General features: G+C 39.4%; 1 protein-coding gene across 1 annotated transcript in view; it reads right to left on the bottom strand.

The window, feature by feature from the left end:
* LOC108872807 (kalirin-like) overlaps nucleotides 1–20,233 on the bottom strand; it is a 125,317-nt gene that overhangs the window by 20,180 nt on the left and 84,904 nt on the right. The window contains 2 exon segments of the mRNA XM_018660671.2: nucleotides 18,307–18,474; nucleotides 18,745–18,823. Of these exon segments, the coding sequence (XP_018516187.1) occupies nucleotides 18,307–18,474; nucleotides 18,745–18,823 (247 nt within the window).

Genomic DNA, 20,233 nt, shown 5'->3' with positions numbered 1-20,233 from the left:
AATGAAAAACCAAAATCTGTTTAGCAGCTGCTCTCATGTCACACATGCCTCATCAAATAATACTGTCGAGTCAAACACATGTGCCCATGTTGGAAGATAAATTCCTTCTTTTCACTGCTGTAAAAAGTCACATGTAAATGATAGAATTGAATATGCAGCTTTTAAATTGAATCGTTTAAGCAAAGGGAAAAGCACTTGAATGAATTTCAAGATCACCAGGAAGCAGGAAATAAATGTTATCTAAGAGATGTAAAAAGCTGACTCCTACACTGAGATTACATCACATATTTAGAATTACAGGGTGTGATATCAGTTAATAGCTTGGACTGTTCAGACCAGTTTGGCCTGTTGTTGTTCTACAGAGTTCATCCTGCAGAGTTAAGAGAAAAAGAAAGTAACATTGTTGGCTGTAAAGCCTGAAACAACCAGACACAACAGACTATGTTTTTGTGTGTGAGAAACAAACAGCAGTCATGTGTCTGGAGTGTGGTGGATCAGCTGCACTCACACACAGCTGGGAGCTAGGGGCTGCGGCTGCTGTGGGGTTGGTTGGTTGGTTGGTTGGTTGGTTGTGTGTGTGTGTGTGTGTGTGTGTGTGTGTGTGTGTGTGTGTGTGTGTGTGTGTGTGTGTGTGTGTGTGTGTGTGTGTGTGTGTACAGGAAGTGAAAGGTTAAGGGTCAAACGGATCTCCTGAGGGGTTCTACTGTATGATGTGTGTCTTTTTTTTTTTTTTGGTTTATGTTTACCTTAATTTGTTGTCCTATTCCTAATCCCTTCCTCCTCATCTCTAATCTTTTTATTCTTCTATCTTGTATTAGAACATGTAACATTTTGTTATTTCTGTGAAAATGTTGCCTGTACAACCAACAATAAAATCACTTTCACTTCTCAGATCTCAAGTACTACAAGCCGGAGCATCTCAAAGGTCAACAGCACCAACAATGTGCAGAATGAGCACAGTATATTTGTGTGTGAGTTAGGATGATCTTTATGTAGCAATGTTAGCTTTCGACAGCTCTCTCTCTTGCAAATTTAGCACTTGGATATAGTTTTTTTTCACTCTGCATATATTTATCTGGACACAATTTTACATTAAATTCACAGCATTTCCACTTAAGAAATGTTAAAGTAAGTATTGCAATGTAATTTATCTCTCTTTTTTAAATGGCATTGCATTTGTGCTGCTTCACCATATAAAATATTTTTATAATATTTCTGACTAGCACTGACTTTTTCCTGATGTCCCCTGACTCCCACAAGCCTTCCCTTCATATTGTGGCAGCACTGTGGGTTAATGAGTATGTGTTAGTGGTAGTTTTAGTTGTTATCTGACTGTGTCAGCAGCATGGCAGAGATAAAACTCTCTGTTCAAAACAGCAGCCAAGGTCACACATGGCTACTGAGGTGCCTCTGTTTCTGTTTTTCCTCATGAAACACAAGCTTGACAAAACAAATATATGGGACTGAGATGAAGTGGGGCATAGTACTATTGCATATTATCTTTATCTTGAGTATACCTGCACACACCAAAGACATTATATACAGTATCCTGTATTAAATGCCATTTTTATTTATGTATTTCTTTATCTGTACTTCCTTTTTCTTGTATTGCAACTTTTTTGACTTTGAGGACACTTTGTTGAGCTTTTCCTTCTTTAAATGACTTGGACAACTGTGGCTGAGTTTTTATGGTATGTGTTTATAAAGTGACTTGAACTCAAATTTGACTCAGTCTCATTTGTCTCTCATAAACAGTATAGACATCACACATTCCTTGTTCTTAAAACCACACAGAGCTTAAAAACAAAACTCCATTCCAAAGCAGAAATACATTTAAATTAACAAAGGAATTAAGACAATTTTGACAAACACAAACTGCTGGGAAGATAAGTTGTTGTAGTCAGTCGCATGGTCTCCACAACCTTGTTTATCACTTTATTAATTGTCACGAATGTATAGTGTAATAAAATAGTGTAGTATAGTGTAAATAAAGCAGCTAACTAGTGATAAGATGAAAGTTGGAGAAAGCCTTTTATTTTCATGCAATGTAGCATTTTGGAAACATTGCTTAATATCAAATGGTTTGAGTTTAACATTAATCACCTTCCCAGAACATATCTGTTAATACAATACATTTCCACCTTGGTGTGTAGAATACTGCTGAGTGCCGACCTTGACTGGGACACCCACTTTCCACACAACAGGTTTAAGTAGGTCACTCATTTACACCCCTAATTTACATGTGATTTAGACATTTATTGATGTGTTTGTGTTTGAATAAGACAGAGACAGCAAGTGATCAGCTCTGTCAGCTCAGTCCGCAGCTAAGTTAACAACTGTTAGCCTGTAACTGCACACACCCACCAAGATTTCTTACTCTCTCTCCCACACACACACACACACACACACACACACACACACACACACACACACACACACACACACACACACACGACATCACTCTGTCCCAGAGTTTCAGTTGTTACTCCCTGAAGTGCTACTGAGCAAATCCAGTCATGTGTTCTAAGGAGGGGAGCATGTCATAGGTCACTTGTTCACCTGTGTGTGTGTGTGTGTGTGTGTGTGTGTGCTTTCAGAAGAATCAGTGTTAGTCTCTGAGTGGCCTTGACAGCTGGCTGACCACAGAAACTCATTAAGGACCTCAGTGCGTACACCATACACTCACAAGCATGCAGGTGCACACACAGGTGCTTTAACCTCTTCTCCTCCAGAGAAAAATGATGCAGCAAAACCACAGTGTGCTGCTATCACCAGCTGGGAGCTGAACAGTCACCAATATAGCCAGGAACACCTGTATAAGAGTTACAGCACGGTGCTTCAAGGTTCATTCTTGACAAAAAAAAAAAAAAAAAGCAACCAAATACTCTACATACATGTCCACTTAGTTGGTGTTTCTGAAGCTACACCATGTAGCCCTCCTCTGAGGGTGGAGTTGTGATTGTTAAGTGACTAAAGTATGGAATAACAAGTGGTTGTGCTTAGTCATTCTTAGTCAGTGTCCATACAACTCCATCCACTGAGAAAGGCCACAGAATGAAGTTAAATACTTAAATATTGTGGACCTTGTGTTACCATGCATTTTTCAACTCATTAGCATACATGCATACTTTACTGCTAATCCCACAGGCACTTCATGTTTGATGTAATGGAACTATTTCCAGCAGACTTAAAGTCTCTGCAAAGTGATCTTCAGAAGTGTCAAAACAGAAGTGTAATGTAAGGTACATGTGATTTGTAAAAAATGGCTGACATCACACATTCCACCATGTTTTACCATCAGCTGCTATCAACCAGACTAGCTCATCAGCTCATCATGTGTCTTTGTTCCAGAAAGCTAATTCCACAGTTTCACTCATGATAAGGAGGAAGAATGAAGAGTGCCAGGAAGGAGGGGTCAAGATGAACAAATGTGACAAATATTCAGACATGCCAGTCATTCAGATTCAGATCTGCAACGTATTGTAGATGCCACATCAGTGTTTCTGTACACGAGATAACACATCACACTACCATTCCTGATCTAAGCTTTCTGATCTACTGATATTGTACAGTTTATGCCCTGCATAGCACCTAGTAATGGATACAAAGGATGCTTTGGAATTTAAACTGGTTTGAATCGGTTCCCAGCAGCAACATGCCCACTCCAACACAACAATTTTTTGATGCTAAAGTCGTTCTGGCAGCTGCCTTACACAAAACATTTTTAACTTTTTACTATATGGGCCATGACAGAAAAGGTTAGAAATCCCTTATCAGAGAGAGAAATCAAACTTGACAATTGGTTATCATCAGTCATTATTAACTAACACCCCATTTATGGAAACAGTAATAGTTAGGGAGTGACTACTGCAGTGTTAGTACTCTGGGTAACAGTGAATAGTGTGTGTACAACAGAGGACTGCAGCACCACACTGACGGCCATAATCAGGTGAGACCGGACAAGGAAGCTTTTGTCCTGCAGCCGACAGAAAAGACAGACCATCTACTGTTAAAATCCACATCACTCACTATCTTTAATCACATGCGTGCGCACACGCACGCACACAAACAGATCTGACGTAATGCCTGTAGATACTAAACCAGTGGTCTGAATGCAACAGAACAGGGTTTTTGCTCTCTTTCTCTGTCACATACACATTCACTCAGTTCCAGTCTGTAATTACACTACACACACACACACACACACACACACACACACACACACACACACACACACACACACACACACACTTTGTCTATGAATGGCTCTATTGACAAGAGAGTAGTGAAACTCAGACCCCCTGAGCTTTGCACACACACACGCACACACACACACACACACACACACACACACACACACACACACAGATTATCTCTCCTCTTTGAATACCTGAAATCCAGTTTTGTCTTGTTTGGCAGAAACGTTTTTGAAATTCTGGTATCTATCTGTCCCAACCACTCCCAACCACTCAGCCAAGCGGGGAATCAAACCTCCAGGTGATCCAGTGTCAGCATTTAATTCTGCTCATTGTCCTACACACAGGACTCTTTTCTCAACCAGGATAGTATTACTTATACCAAAATATTTAAAAACAAGTAGCTTTGTTGCAGTATTTGTAAACAGACTACTGGTATGTGAAACATAAATGGTTGTAGTTTTTTCACCCTTCTGCCCGCCTACTCTCCTCTCATCATACTTTTTTTGTCAATGACAGGAAGAGACAGTAATCTGGGAAGATGACATTCCTCTCATACCTCTCTCTCTCGCTCTTTCTCTCCCTCCCTCTCCTGTCACTGTGCCTTACATATTTGACAACATGCATAACCTCACTAATTACGCAAAGAAAATTACTAACAATGTAACTTTGGCACCACTCTAATAAGAAGCAATAACAATGTCAAATTTAGCTATGTAAGGCGTTGTCAAACTAAGGGAAATTTCAGGTTGAAGTGCAAACCAACTAAGTTTTGGTGCACAAATTTTGAGTTAGTGCAGTTAGAAAAGTTGAGATGTAAAATCTTATTTTCCGAAGCAATGAACAGTATGTGTTCCATGTAAATAAACTTTTGATGCATTGAGAGTATGTCATTTTTCATCTTTTATCACTTTATCCTTTCTTTTATAGTCCAGCTATAATTTAGTGTAGATGCCTTTACATGACATGGAGATACAAACAGAAAGGTTAAGACTTCAAATGACATTGAAATAAAAGTCAAATGGAGATTTGTTTGCAGTGTATATACACACATCTGATTACATCCCTATGGTCCCTGATCAAAGTTATGCAGATAAAATGAGCTGAGTCAGTTGTGTGACTCCAAACTACTACAAGGATTTTAGTCTAAGAGTCATTTACAAAACATTTACCACTACATTTAGTTTGTAAAGTCACTGAAAGTGAATCATAACCATCCCCTGGTGTCTGCTGATGGATGTTCCCCTTGTCTCTAAAAACTATGCTGCTTCAAATAGAGTATAGAGTTAGTAAATAGACCAGGGCTTGTAGTGTTATCCCCTAATCTAACCAAAAACATCCTTTTTAGAGGTCATTGTTTCACGGGCTATACTGTAATTGGACTGCCTGGAATAGAATGCATTATACACTCAGGTGGTTGATGGAAGCTGGAATGTACTGTCTACTGTCACTAAGTACCCAGACCAAAATTGTGTTTCCTATATCCTCAGGTGACTGAGGCTGTTGGGAGACTGCATTTGTCCCTGGTGGCTGTGCCTCCTCACTCCCTAGCATCCACTGATTTTTACCCACAAACTTAAGAATGTTGGTTTGCTTTTTTTTTTTTTTTTTTTTAATTTATGCTCAATTTACTTTACACCAACACATATTTGTTCTCTGTTAATAAAACAGTGTGGACATAGTAAGAAAGCTCATTCATGAAACACATCATTATAGCGACAAAGTCAACCCCATCCATCCACTTAATTTTTTCTATTTCTTTGTAAAAGCTGCTCTCAGCCTGGTAAAGAGAAAGCTCTTATGCCATTTAGGAGGAGTCCTTGCGGTTAGAAAGGACACTTCTGACTACATGCTAGAAAACACTCCTCTTTATGGGAACTTGGTGGAAATATTCTTGGAAACACCTCCCAACTGGGATTGAAATTGAAAATGTTACAAATAGAAAAACTGATTATCTAGAGCCACAAATGGGGAAATTATGACTACATTGCTGATGGGAAATGAACACTTGTAATCTTACCTCCACATTATATACTGTATAACAGGACAATCATTTGCCTCAAGTTGGCTGGCTCACTGTCTCTGATGAAGAAGTGGAATACAGGGCATGGGTAGCTGGTTTTGTGCCGTTTCTATGCACAGCTAACAATTCCATCTTGTCTGCTGTTTAATGTATACCACAGTTGTATTGATGCTGTCACATTTTAAAACAACTTTACAGAAAATAAAAACTTAAATTAAGCCAGGTTGTTGGGACAAACAGATCGGTTGTGTACTCTACTGCTGCTAAAACTTACACCTATCATAGTGACCACATGTCCAGTTCAATCAGATGTATCAAAGTACTGGATTTAATTTCTAACAGAGCTGCAGGTCAGATGAGACTAAACACACTGAATCACAGCTGATGAAGCAACGGGGACGAGGACTTAGCTAATGCTATCTCTGTCCATTATATCTACTGGCAGAGTGTCTGTGTGTGTGTGTGTGTGTGTCTGTCTGTCTGTCTGTCTGTGTGCCTCAGGGTCAGAGTAGTTTCCTGCCCATCTTCAGGTTTAATGGGTAATGGATGGGACGTAGGATCACTTTACACCCAACAGTCAATTACTCAGTCACTGTGTGAGTGCGTGGAGGAAGTGCTTCCGTGTGTGTGTGTGAGGAAAAACATGCCCTATCAACAACAATAACAAACCTAGATCCCTTCCTCGTATGAAAAACAGTGAATGCAGCACTGAGTCCTGGACCAAAAAACATAGTTTGTAATTGTTTGTACAGTTCATATGGTCTATAAACTGCATGCTGTTATAGACACATCATAGAAACCAGTCACAATCTGAAGTCATATGCTAAAGTAATGACGTAACGTTTATAAAATCTGTTTTACATACTTTAAAATAGGCTTGGTTATTCAGGGAATGCTCTGACCTTTTGGGAAATACAGAACTGGAAGCAGCATTTCCCCACTATACACAAAAAGATTGCTTTCCCAAACTCTGACATGGCTATTCATCATCAGATGAAACATTACTTTGTGGGTTTATTCTCCCCTGTCAGAGCTTGTAAAATGTAGATTGCATAGTATTATAAAGTACTGCACTACTGTGCTAAAGCCTACAGAGATGTTCACTGAAAGTAATCCATGTGCATGATTGTGTGTGTTGCTTCAAAGGAAGCCAAGCACCAGGGGCACAGTTTGAGAACATCAAAATGTTGCCACTGTCCATCACACATGACCCTGAAAGTGACCCAAGTGATCAAACCTCAGCGTATCCCTTGGGTGTGCCCTTACCTGGATTTGGAGCTTTCTAGTTGGACTTTGGATCAATTTTGGTACCAAGTTCTAACAAGTCCGTAGAAACCAGTCGAAACTCTTCAGATCACTGAAACCAGTGTAACCAGTTCAGTTACATGACAGGCTACTCTCCATTCTGTACAACTTCTAACCAGTTCAGAGGCTCAGGGGCCAAAGTCTGCTGACTGTCCACACAGAGCTGAGTTAACCTTTAGCTAACCATGGCTGAATGCTAACCTGCACATACACATCACACTTGTGCTCTTAAAGCTGCAGTGCATAAAGAACTATTGCCTTCAGGTGGTTTTCAGCTAACAGCTAAAATCAAAATACCATAACTCAGTGTTGTGTAAACTGGAGTCATGCCAGAGTGCTGGTCAACATAATAAAACCACTTCAAAGATCCAGCATACATCAGTACATTGATTGGTTGGCACTGGCAGTATGTACGGTTAATGGTAGGGCCAAATTGAACCACTTTGTCAATTTTATAAGAGAACACGGATATCGTCAAAAACCTCAGAAATTCAAATCTGAACCAAAATGTATCTCAGTTTTTTTGGTCAATGGTAAAATTCATTCTCATCTTTAAGTTTTCCTAAAATGAATTAACCCTGTCATTTAATTTCTGGCAAGTGACGGTAGTAAAAGAAGATAATCCTTTTCAAGATACGCATTTTAGGTTTTGTACGGACACACTTCAGAGGCAACAAAAATCATCGATTGTGGTTGTCCAGGTGCTGGGCATCAAAATCCCATTCACACCTGGAACACTGATGGACACAAAAAAATCTTTTAAGTATGTGTTGGATTTTATATATCAATGGACACTTGATTTATCTGACTGAAAAAAGCCTTTGTTGTTTTTGTCAAATCCAACATAAAATCTGTGGTTACCTGATTGAGTTTTTTTTTTTCTTTTTCCATTCATTACAGAATTGACTGGCATCCAGGTTTCTGCATGTAACCTGACAAATGGTCATGATCCAGCAGGAGGCTCTGAATGAAACACACTAGAAACCGCTGTCATTGCCTGTTCTGTAGGGACAGATAGCGAATGGGAAATGTAAAAAACAACAACATAATAATTCTATAATAACTCCACTAAAGTCAGCTAAATCCTTTATTGCTGGCCAAAGGCTCTGTCATAACCTGCCACAGCACACACCCAAACACAGACACATACATAAAAATACACACATGCCCTATGTAGTGGCTGAACTGCAGGGAAACAGATTGCTCAATCCAACATTGAGACAAAGAAAGAAACTGTCTTCTTCTCTGTGTGGCTCTCTCACTTTCCATCTACCTCACTCTCCCCCTCTCTCTCTCTCTCCATCTGTCTGTGAGACACATGAACTTCCTGTTTCACGATTTTCAATTCAAATCAGTTTCCACTGGCACCAATACAAATAATAATAAAAAAAGAAAAATTAACAACAGAAATTTCTCTCTCTCTCTGTTTGTCTGTTTCTCTGTTTGTCTGCCCCTCCTTCATTCAGTCACTGTGACACACACATGCACACACCTCTCTCAGCTGAGTTCTATAGAGAATGCTGCCAGGAATTAAAAACCTGTTCTCTGCTCAACCCCTCAGCATACACAATATAAAGTTCTTAACTTGTAAAGTGTGGAACATTAACATACTGACAGTCTACACACCTGCCAACACACAAGAAGACACATTCTTAAACACCTGCTTTCACAGTGAGCACCTCACTCACTCACACACACACACACACACTCTGTGTGTCTCTTGTCCCACCTGTGCCGTTGTAGCAGCAGCAGCAGCAGCGAGCGAGGATCCATCCACAGCAACGCCGGCCTCGCTTCATCCTTGCTCACACACATACATCCTACACTCACACTCCTCTTGCTCTCTCTCTCTCTCTGTCTTACACACACACACACAGACACACACTCACAGAACTCTCTCTAACTGTCTGACTTGATCACTAACTGGCTGAACAACTGTACACCAAGAGCTTCAAGTCCACACTGCTGTGATTCAACAAAGAGAGAGAGGGAAAGAGAGAGCAAATGAGGCAGGAGGAGGAGATGGAGGAGGAGCCTGTGCGCACGCACACGCACACACACACACACGCACACACATGTCTTTCTTTCTCAGACATATTATTGAGTTTCCCTCCCTCCCTCACATATACACTTCAGTTCCTTAGAACAGAAGTCAGTGTTAATTACTGTGGAGACTACTTTCCCATTGTAGAAAGCAGGGACTAAGGTTCCAACACTGTGTGTGGTTGTGTGAGAGAGAGAAAGAGAGAAGTGACAGAGGGAATGTGTATCTTAAGCCCTTTTCAGAAATCAACTTTGTAACATTGCCAACTTCATCTGTCTGTCGAAGTAATGGCTTTTTGGCATTCAAACAAAGGTCCCTGTTACATAAATGGCCTGTAATGGCTCTATTCAAATATAGCAGGACCATTACTGATAGACCAGCAATGCTTTCACATTTGTTGCCATGTGGTGCCATGTTGCCACACCACGCCATTCAGTGGCAAATTGGACAATAACATTACATCAATGGATTTTTAACTTATTTTGCAATTTAATAACTTTTTTCAAAAGGCAGCTTTGGTCAGCATTTTATGTATCAACAATAAATCACATAGGATACTTGAATGTGAAAGGTGTTGCTGGTGGTGACAAACTCACAGACAAATATCACCTAGGTCTGCAGTTTGCCTTAGCATTGTAGTGATATCCAGCTACTTGTCCAGCACCAAACATGAGACAGACAAAGTTAGAGACTAAGTAGTGAACATACTGTAGAATTTAGCCCCTTCCCTCAGGAGTTGGAGACTAAAACTGAACTGTGGACAGAAATACAACTTCAAATGATAATGATAATGTTGCTCTATGTCTGCTGGACGTGCGAAAAAGTTCACCATATCAAATCAACTTAAAATAATAATATGTCATTGTCAATCTCTTGGCAACACTTGGAAGTTGCTTGATGTTCTCTGGATCATCATCTTCATACATTTTTACAACTGTAATTTTGTTTTCTTGATTGTTCATACTGTAAATATGCTTTGTCTCTTCTGTACACACATTTATTGCATGTCTGTTGCTACTGAGGTTTTTCTATAAAAAAAAAAATATATATATATATATATATATATATATATATATAACAAACACAAAAATATATATATATATATATATATATATATATATATGTATAGCCTGTGACTCAAAAGCAAACTACTTTGTTCCTCCCCATCCCTTCTTCTCTCTGCTCTGTTACATTCCACCCAGCCTTCACCTACATCCTTGTTTTGTACACTGTATATACAGTTAGGCCCAAAAATATTTGGACAGTGACACAAGTTTCGTTATTTTAGCTGTTTACGAAAACATATTCAGGATACAATTATATAATCAATATGGGCTTAAAGTGCAGACTCTCAGCTGTAATTTGAGAGTATTCACATCCAAATTGGAGCAAGGGTTTAGGAATTACAGCTCTTTAATATGTAGGCCGCCTCTTTTTCAAGGGACCAAAAGTAATTGGACAATTGACTCAGAAGGCTGCAAAAAAAATAACAAGGCTGCATGGGCTCCCCCTCGTTAACCTGTCATCAATTAAGCAGTTAAAAGGTCTGTCTGAGTTGATTCCAGGTGTGGCGTTTGCATTTGGAAGCTGTTGCTGTGAACACACAACATGCGGTCAAAAGAGCTCTCAATGGAGGTGAAACAGGCCATCCTGAGGCTGAAAAAAAGAAGAAATCCATCAGAGAGATAGCAGAAATGTTAGGAGTGGCCAAATCAACAGTTTGGTACATTCTGAGAAAAAAAGAGTGCACTGGTGAGCTTGGGAACTCAAAAAGGCCTGGACGTCCACGGAAGACAACAGTGGTGGATGATCACAGAATCCTTTCCATGGTTAAGAAAAACCCCTTCACAACATCCACTCAAGTGAAGAACACTCTCCAGGAAGTAGGTGTTTCAGTATCTAAATCTACCATAAAGAGAAGACTTCATGAGAGTAAATACAAAGGATTCACCACAAGGTGCAAACCATCAATCAGCCTCAAAAATAGAAAGGCCAGAATTGACTTTGCCAAAAAACACCTGAATAAGCCAGCCCAGTTCTGGAACAGCATTCTTTGGACAGACGAGACTAAGATCAACCTGTACAGAATGATGGAAGCAGAAAGTTTGGAGAAGAAATGGAACAGCTCATGATCCAAAGTACACCACATCTTCTGTAAAACATGGTGGAGGCAGTGTGATGGCATGGGCATGCATGGCTTCCAATGGCACTGGGTCGCTTGTGTTTATTGATGATGTGACAAAAGACAGAAGCAGCCGGATGAATTCTGAAGTGTACAGGGATATACTTTCTGCTCAGATTCAGCCAAATGCAGCAAAGTTGATTGGATGGTGCTTCACAGTACAGATGGACAATGATCCAAAACATACTGCAAAAGCAACCCAGGAGTTTTTTAAAGCAAAGAAGTGGAATATTCTGCAATGGCCGAGTCAATCACCAGATCTCAACCCAATCGAGCATGCATTTCACTTGCTCAAGACAAAACTTAAGGCAGAAAGACCCTCAAACAAGCAACAACTGAAGACAGCTGCAGTAAAGGCCTGGCAAAGCATCACAAAGGAGGAAACCCAGCGTTTGGTGATGTCCATGGGTTCCAGACTTCAGGCAGTCATTGCCTGCAAAGGATTCTCAACAAAATATTGAAAAGTAACATTTTACTTAGGGTTATGTTTATTTGTCCAATTACTTTTGAGCCCCTGAAATGAGGATTGTTTGTATAAAAATAGCTACAATTCCTACATGTTTAATCATATACTTTTGTTCAACCCCTTGAATTAAACCTTAAAGTCTCCACTTCAATTCCATTGTAGTTGTTTCATTTCAAATCCAATGTGGTGGCATGCAGAGCCCAAATCATGAAGATTGTGTCACTGTCCAAATATTTTTGGGCCTAACTGTATGTAATATGGAGATTGCTAGCCTGCGAGTCAGCCGTTGCGACATCTTCCGGCAGCTAAAACTAGCTTGAAGCCTTGGCGCGAGAGGAGAAGCAGAGCAAAACTGTGTTCTTGTATTGATCCACACAGATTAATCCTGCAGTGTCTGAGATCTAATGAAGAAGCTTCTGGACATAAGTGTTCTTCTCTGTACATTTTCTCATTAATCTCAATTATCATAGAGAATGCTGCTGGCTATTGGCCTACTCCTATTTGCTCCCATGCTTTATGTAAAGCCTTTTCCCTAATTAAATAATAAGCCCCTGCCATGAAAAGTTTGTCTGATGATTTTTTTTATTATTGAGGAAATGACCAACAAGAGATTAATCACTTTTAAAACTTTAAACTGGTTCACTATAGGCATACAACAACAGCTTTATACTCTTCTTTGCACATAATAGGTGACTGACACTTAGTTTTGCACAGTCAGTAAAAACAGGGCAGTCTCTATAAGCACTTAGTATGACAGAATTATAAGCTGTCTTGAAAACTCACTAAAGCATGATGCTCATTAGAAAAATATTTCGAAAAGCCCATTTCAGCTTGAAATATGTCGCTTATGAACATGTCACCTGATTTCCTTATCTCATATTTATATCATATCTAAGACTTGGACCAGACTGCATCGCCTCACTAAAAAAACAGGACATCTATTCAATCAGGCCAAAGCTCAGCATCTGAAGGAGCAACGGACTGAAAATCCCCCCCCCCAAATTGTGTGTGTGTTCACCTTGATGAGCACTGCAGCAGCAGGTAAGACAACACACATGCACTTAGCCTAGATAAAGTGCTTCGAACAGCTCTGTTCCCCTGCAGTGTCCCATTTTATACACACCGCACCTCTACAGATATTCTACAGCAAGAATTATAAGAAATAATACATAACTTCTGCAGCTGTAACTTCACACTTCTACTGCAGTTTGTTACTACTTCAGTCTTACAAAGTGTACCAGTTATAAATTCTCACCGTCACCATTTAAGATAATTACAATTTCATAACAGAGACAAGCATTAACATAAATGAGAAGCAAGAAGACAAGAACCAGGACAATTTATAGTATAGCTCTTGGTCACAGTTATAAACCATATAGCTGTAGTCACGTGCTCTAATTTTTAAAATCTGATTGAAGATTTTGAGACAACAAATGCATTTAATTTGAACAGCTATGTTAAATGTACAAAGCAAATCTCTATGGCACGTGTTTGATCAGCTTCTTGAAAATGGATGGAAATTGTCTCTTCAGCATAGTAGTTATTGTGTTGCTCTTAAAGAGTCTGTATTAAAAGAACTCTCCAGTTCAGTTTGGAAGCAACCATTTTTGGGAAGTGGAGAAACATACGTCCCTGAGCATTTAGGTCAAGATGGAGGGCATGGGCTGAAAGGACACAGCCAGAAAGTAATCAGATTGAATCCTTTACATGGTACGCTTTTTCTTTTGATGGGTCTATGTAAAGGTTTAAACCACTCCTCTAAAACTGATTGAAATTTCAATTGGTTTGGGACTGTTTATTCTGTATGATGTGTTTATGTGGAGCTATTTCTATTCTGTTTGGGCTCTTCAGCCGATTATAATTAGAATATTAGGCTCCATCTTAAGATACCTTATGATTACAATGATTTAAGTACTGATTAAAGAGTTACAGCTCTTAGTTCCATTCATTTTAGTGCACTTCAAAACTCCATCGTGACTGACTTTCACTTCAGTTAACTTTAGAGCTTTAGTGTCTTCACAGTCTTTCAGAGAGAGGACAAGGAGACCTACTTTACAGAACAGTCACAAGACTCAGGATGCCACACACATACACACACAGGGGTAGAGAGAGGGAAGAGACTGAGGCTGAACCAGTCAGAAGTTTATAGCCAGTCTGCTTAATTAGCAGTGACTCTTTACGGTTAATTATCAGTTTGACTCATTCATTAACAAATAGAGAACAGTTCATTAAATATCCATCAGCCTCCAGTCATTTCACTCTTGAGGAAGCAGACACAGCTTCTGCCTCATTCTGCATTTAGACCATCAAACAATGTAAAACTGACATAATGTATTCACATTAGTATGGACATCTGTACTGTGACAACAGATGGTTAGGTCTTTTTGTTTAGAAAAGTGTTAATAGTGTATTTGCTAGACATAATGAAACTAGAGTCTTTGTGTGACTTTTATTCAGCTGTGATACACACTCACCACCGCTGAGCATGCAAATGTACGGTGCATAGCAAACTACTAAACTGGTCAACATGAGCTCATTGTGCGATAATAAATATGATTTTCAAGAGTTAAGGGTGCAGAAAGTTTTATTTTGTGAGTTGCTGATGAACATACATTCTTAAAAGGGACTGGAAGCACCTGCCTGCAGGGTGTGTAAGTAAAGCAAATGGCTCTGGAGATAGACATAGTGTTTATATTGTATCTGCACTGTTTGATTTCTCTGATATCTCCTGAACTTATAGTGACACTGTATTTCAGTTGTTTCTGCTCCTATTTTTACATTTCATTAGAAACTCTACAACTTCTGAAGGTCCCTCCATACGTTAATCATTTCGTAACAGAACTACAACTGTATTGTGACAATTACTAGTTACTTCTAATTATAAACTTTTGGTAGGTAATTCTAAAGTAAACTGTATTTTCTGATATTTGAGACAAGTAACAAAGTGGTTTGACGTGTGTCATTACATTACAATAAATACTGGGAACAGTATTTATTGTAATGATTTCATGATTCCTTTCACATGGCACAGGCACACAACATGATGCAACAGTGTGGTCAAACATCAGGATCACCTCAGTATCTTCTAAATAACCTCAACATGTGTGTATGTGCAATTCTGTATTTATTTCCATGAGTAGCGGTTGCGCTTGTCTGATTTGCATGTCTCTACAGAAACACAAAACATCCTTCTCATCAGCGAGAGCAGGAAACACACCATGGCTGCATCAGGCAAATCAGCTGATCTCATGCTGTGTGTGTGTGTGTGTGTGTGTGTGTGTGTGTGTGTGAGAGAGAGAGAGAGAGAGAGAGAGAGAGAGAGAGAGAGAGAGAGGAGAGAGAGAGAGAGAGAGAGAGAGTCTACAGTTAAGAGAAATCTCCCACACACACACACACAAACCACATTCTGATGAAACACAAATAGTTGACTCGGATGCAGTAAGCAAGTCACACTGGAAAAGCAAAAAGTGTGCATGTGTGTAGGTGGAAGAATGTTTGTAGAAGTTTGATATGCAAGCGTCCTGATTCTCAGTAAAAACGTAGATCTGCGCCAAACGTTATTTTATTTTAACCAGTTTACTCTTATGTAACGGATTATTAAGGCATTATGACAGTCCAGTGTAGAGCACGTACCTAACACTTATGACTAAACTGTAAACTGTTAACATGTAAGATTTCTACCTTGTGGAAATTGAGTTATTACAATGTGCACAAAAATGTTAATTTAAGTTTAAAGTAACACAGATGACAGGAATACCCTGTGTAGCCTGCCGTCACCGCAACCTGACCCCAGATAAGCAGAGGAAAGTGGATGGATGATAGATGAGCCACTTCAGTCACAACAGTTCCACTTACTGCACACTGATCTGAGTGCTGTTTGTGATACTGGCTCGGTCTGTGTGTGATCATTAAATTGGATGTCTGTGCTTAGTTTAAGCATCTGCTACTTACATCTTACCATATCTTGCTACTGTCCATGTGTCAGCTGTATAGGGTAGCTATTATTATTATCATTATGATGATGCCCTTTTAAATGGTGTGGGATTTGTATTATAACATTAGTTGTTTTGCATCTGCATGCTCTTCAGTTTTATAACCAGGAAATGTGTTAAAATTTAGCCTGTAATGTGCTTTTTGAACATTCAACTGTAGAAGAAATTTAAGTTCTCTGGATAAATTCTGGGAGGTGCTTTACTGGGGGATCAGTGCTGATATCCAACCCTAGTGAACAGCAATTATTGTTGCTTCCATCTGCAACAAAACAAACATGATTCTGGAAGCTAAGTGTATAACTAATACTAAGAATCCACTTCCTCATCCTTGTAAAACACTCACAGTCCAACGAGGTGAAATGAGCTCATCCTCATGCATCCTCCTAATGATAAAACAGTATAGCAGTGTTTCCTCTTTCCATCTGCGCTTGTCTGTTCCTGATCCAGACATGTCAGCAGAATCTGCTGTGTGTCAACACACTCATAACAACCAGAGGTCAAATGTCACATGGACATGAACAGGGAGGAGGTGTTGCAGAGTGCCCTCTGTAGCACGGAAAAGGAACACTTTAATCTCTGTATGTGTGTGTGAGTGAGAGAGAGAGAGAGGGAGGGAGAGAAAGAGAGAGACCTTGGAAACACTGAAGCAGTAACCATAGCAACTGTACTATGTCATCTCTACTGTGTCTCTCATGCTCTGGTGTACAGTGGTAACAATGGTAACCATGAAGAATGAGACAATGCCTATGTCTGCAACCACCCCCTTGTTCACTCACGATACTTCCTGTATAACAGACACTCAAAGTTTACTACAAAGTGAGCAGTAAATTAAGATTTCAGACACTTCGCAATTAATATCATTTGGTGTCATCACTGGTGGCTGTACAATAGTTGCATCGTGGGATTGTTAGTAAAAAGTAGTGTATATGCCATACTTTTTACCTCCATTGTTGAGGGCAGTGTATAGTGGAAACATTTACAGACTTAGTTTGGACAATCAAATTAAATGCTGCATAAGTGGTGCACTTTATACTGAATGGAGAGTGATTTCGAAAACAGACTGTCTTTTTGGAATGTATTTACTTGTTCTGAGCAGCTGGCATTCTGTGCTAAAGTGTTCTGATTAAAATCAAACCCAGACTTATAAATAGGCAGACAAATAGGTCAACAAAAAACACCTAATTTAATACACAGGCACACGCCAATAAACTTAACAGTCAGATGGGTCTTTAAGTTTTTCAAGGCACTAGAAACAACAAAGTCACAAGAAGTGAATTTTTCAGTGACCTTCCAAAACTGTGACTAAAATTGTAGCCAGATTTTCCTGTTGGTAATAGAGGAAACATCCTCTCCACATGCCCAGACTCTGGAAGAGTGTTACTACAGACAAACACCTTCCATTAAATCCATCTGTTTGACTTATTCAAAAGCTCTACTTCATATTTAATCCTCAAGAAATAATGCATGTGTATGTTATGATCATTTAACAATATTTAATTTTAGGAGCTCTGCACAATTTGTCTGAGGGGGACTTGATGAAGCAGGACAGGCTTGATATATATTGTAGTGTCCACATCTCACCAATAGAGGTCATTACAGATCAGTTTACTTGAAATGACGTGACAAAAGAAAATCAATGTTTTCAACAAGAACATGAAACTGAAGGCATTATTTAATTTGAGTGGTTAAATTTCAGTTTTGTATATTTTCTACACTTGGTTCTTCCCTCCAGAGTGTCAGCATAGTTCTAGGAAACACATCACAGCTGGACTTGGTGGTCTGGCTCCCCTCACTATGTAATGACTGAAATCCATCCAATCAGGCCACTTTGTAGCACTTTGAACTGGAAAGCCTCCACACTGAATTAGAGCAGCTGTGCATGTGTCACTTATGACTTAAATACACTTATTATGCGTCCTTATTTTATTTAGATATTTCTTAAAGCTTTGTGTGGAGAACTTTTTAATCTCTGCTTTTATAACAGTTTATATAATTATTATTATATTATATACAGTTTTTATAACAAAAAAGCACTGCAAATCAAGTCAAAACATCTGATCTTTAAGCAACAGATTAAGCATTGGTTTGTTCTTCCTACCTTTTCCTGAGCTGAAGAAACAGTCCATCTCCACACTGGATCGCGAGTGGGACACGCAGAGCGCAGAGCTGGGAACCAGTCCCTCCTGTGGCGGGCTGCGGTCGGTGGTCCGGACAAGACACCAGCCAGGCCGCTCGCTCGGCCGCTCCAGCAGCTCAACCGTCTGACCTGGAGAGAAGAGCACACAGCTGTTTTACAGTGTGTTCACTTCAGGCAATCTCATTTGATGCATTTTAGTAGACATTTTCCACATAAGGTAACGTTATGCATTGTAGTATCAATGGAGAATATAAACACATAAATGCAAACTTAACTGAATCGGGTATAAGTTTAAGCCAAGCTACCTATAATCTTTTGGTTTAACTACTAAAGCCTAACTGAATGCACATATTCACTCCAGACTGAGCTGTGGGAACAAGACTGAGAGGTTTCTCTCACCTGTGCTGACAGACATCTCTGTACTGCATCCTGCTGTGAAGTCCTGAAGGACGACTGTCAACTCACAACCACCAGAGAGCTGCAAAAAGAGAGGACATTTGATTAGCCTTTTGAAATCTCAAAATATTGTGTATCAAGTGCTTTCAAACTATGTCCTGGTGTGTGTATGTGTGTGTGTGGAAAAATATGCCAAATAAACAACCTTGTCAATAATTCAGTTATTAATTTATAGCATTCTTCATCTACATTTTAGCTTAAAAGAATCTGCTGTGAATCCACCTCATAACAAAGGAAGAGAAACTTAATCTTGACCTGAGACAGGATTAACATCTGTGTTTATACAATAAACATTGAATATTTCTGTGCTGAAAAACAATTAGTGCATAACTAAATATGAACTTGACACTCATGTACCTGTGAACTTCACAGTTGGTGTCAAACAGGTTTGCAGAGCCTCAAGTCTGTCAACACTCAGTGAGCTGAGTAAACTTACTTTTTAGAATGACAAAACCCGAGCAACTGCTTTTAAGTGTTTGCAGAGTTTAATCTTCTGCAGGCTGGAGGAACAGAATGAGCAGGCACCATGTGGACACTTATTCCTGATATTTCTTTGGTTTTACAACATATACTAAACCTTACATGCAGAAAAAGAGCTGAAATGAACGTGAATTATAGCTGTGAGAGGATTTACAAAACCCTCAGCTGGTCTAGAAAAACTTAAGCATAAACCTGAACTATTTTCTGATCTGGAAATGACTGAACCCCACGTGCATAGAAAGACAACAGGAAGGTGTCAAACAGCTGTCTATTAAATTTAAATGTGAGTCTGCCCGACTAACTGTGGACAGTACTGCTGGTAATAGTATCATCTGGACAATGTCTAGAGTTAATGATTGACAGTAAGTGATATGGAACAGATAGAACTTCAGACGTCAGCTACAGTTTTAGTCATAAAGTGTTTAGGGTACGTGCTCTACACTGGACTGTCATAATGCCTTAATAAATCCGTTACATAAGAGTAAACTGGAACTCACACACAGAGACACATAATAGTGATATAACTGATGTACTACTGCTGAAGTGTGTTGTTGTCGTCGTTTTAACGACTGAAACATCATATGAGCTAAAGGCACAATACACCGATAAACATATTAAACCCCCCCCCACCCCCCCACAAAAAAAAAAAAAAAAAAAACAGCAGCCCATACAAATACATACAACACAAAAGGAGCACAAGAGCAGGGTAAGGTAAGGGAGCAAATGAAATGACTGAAATGAAAAGTGCAGCAATGATAAAACGTCCTGATGTGACCTGAAAACCTGTGTACTGTACAAACACAATGTCAGCTGACGGGGCTGTTTACATGTTATTGTGGAGTGTAACAACTAGTGAAGCTAGACATATCAGCACATCATCTGGATCTGTCCTGTGTTGTTTTGTTAATGCTGATATTACAGAGCTAGAATTGTTTTGACCTCAATGTAAATT

The sequence above is a fragment of the Lates calcarifer genome, linkage group LG1, assembly GCF_001640805.2.
Source record: "Lates calcarifer isolate ASB-BC8 linkage group LG1, TLL_Latcal_v3, whole genome shotgun sequence".
NCBI classification, from domain to species: Eukaryota; Metazoa; Chordata; class Actinopteri; family Centropomidae; genus Lates; species Lates calcarifer.
Note: the sequence above shows the minus strand (reverse complement) of the source record. Positions and strands in the feature narration are given on the sequence as shown.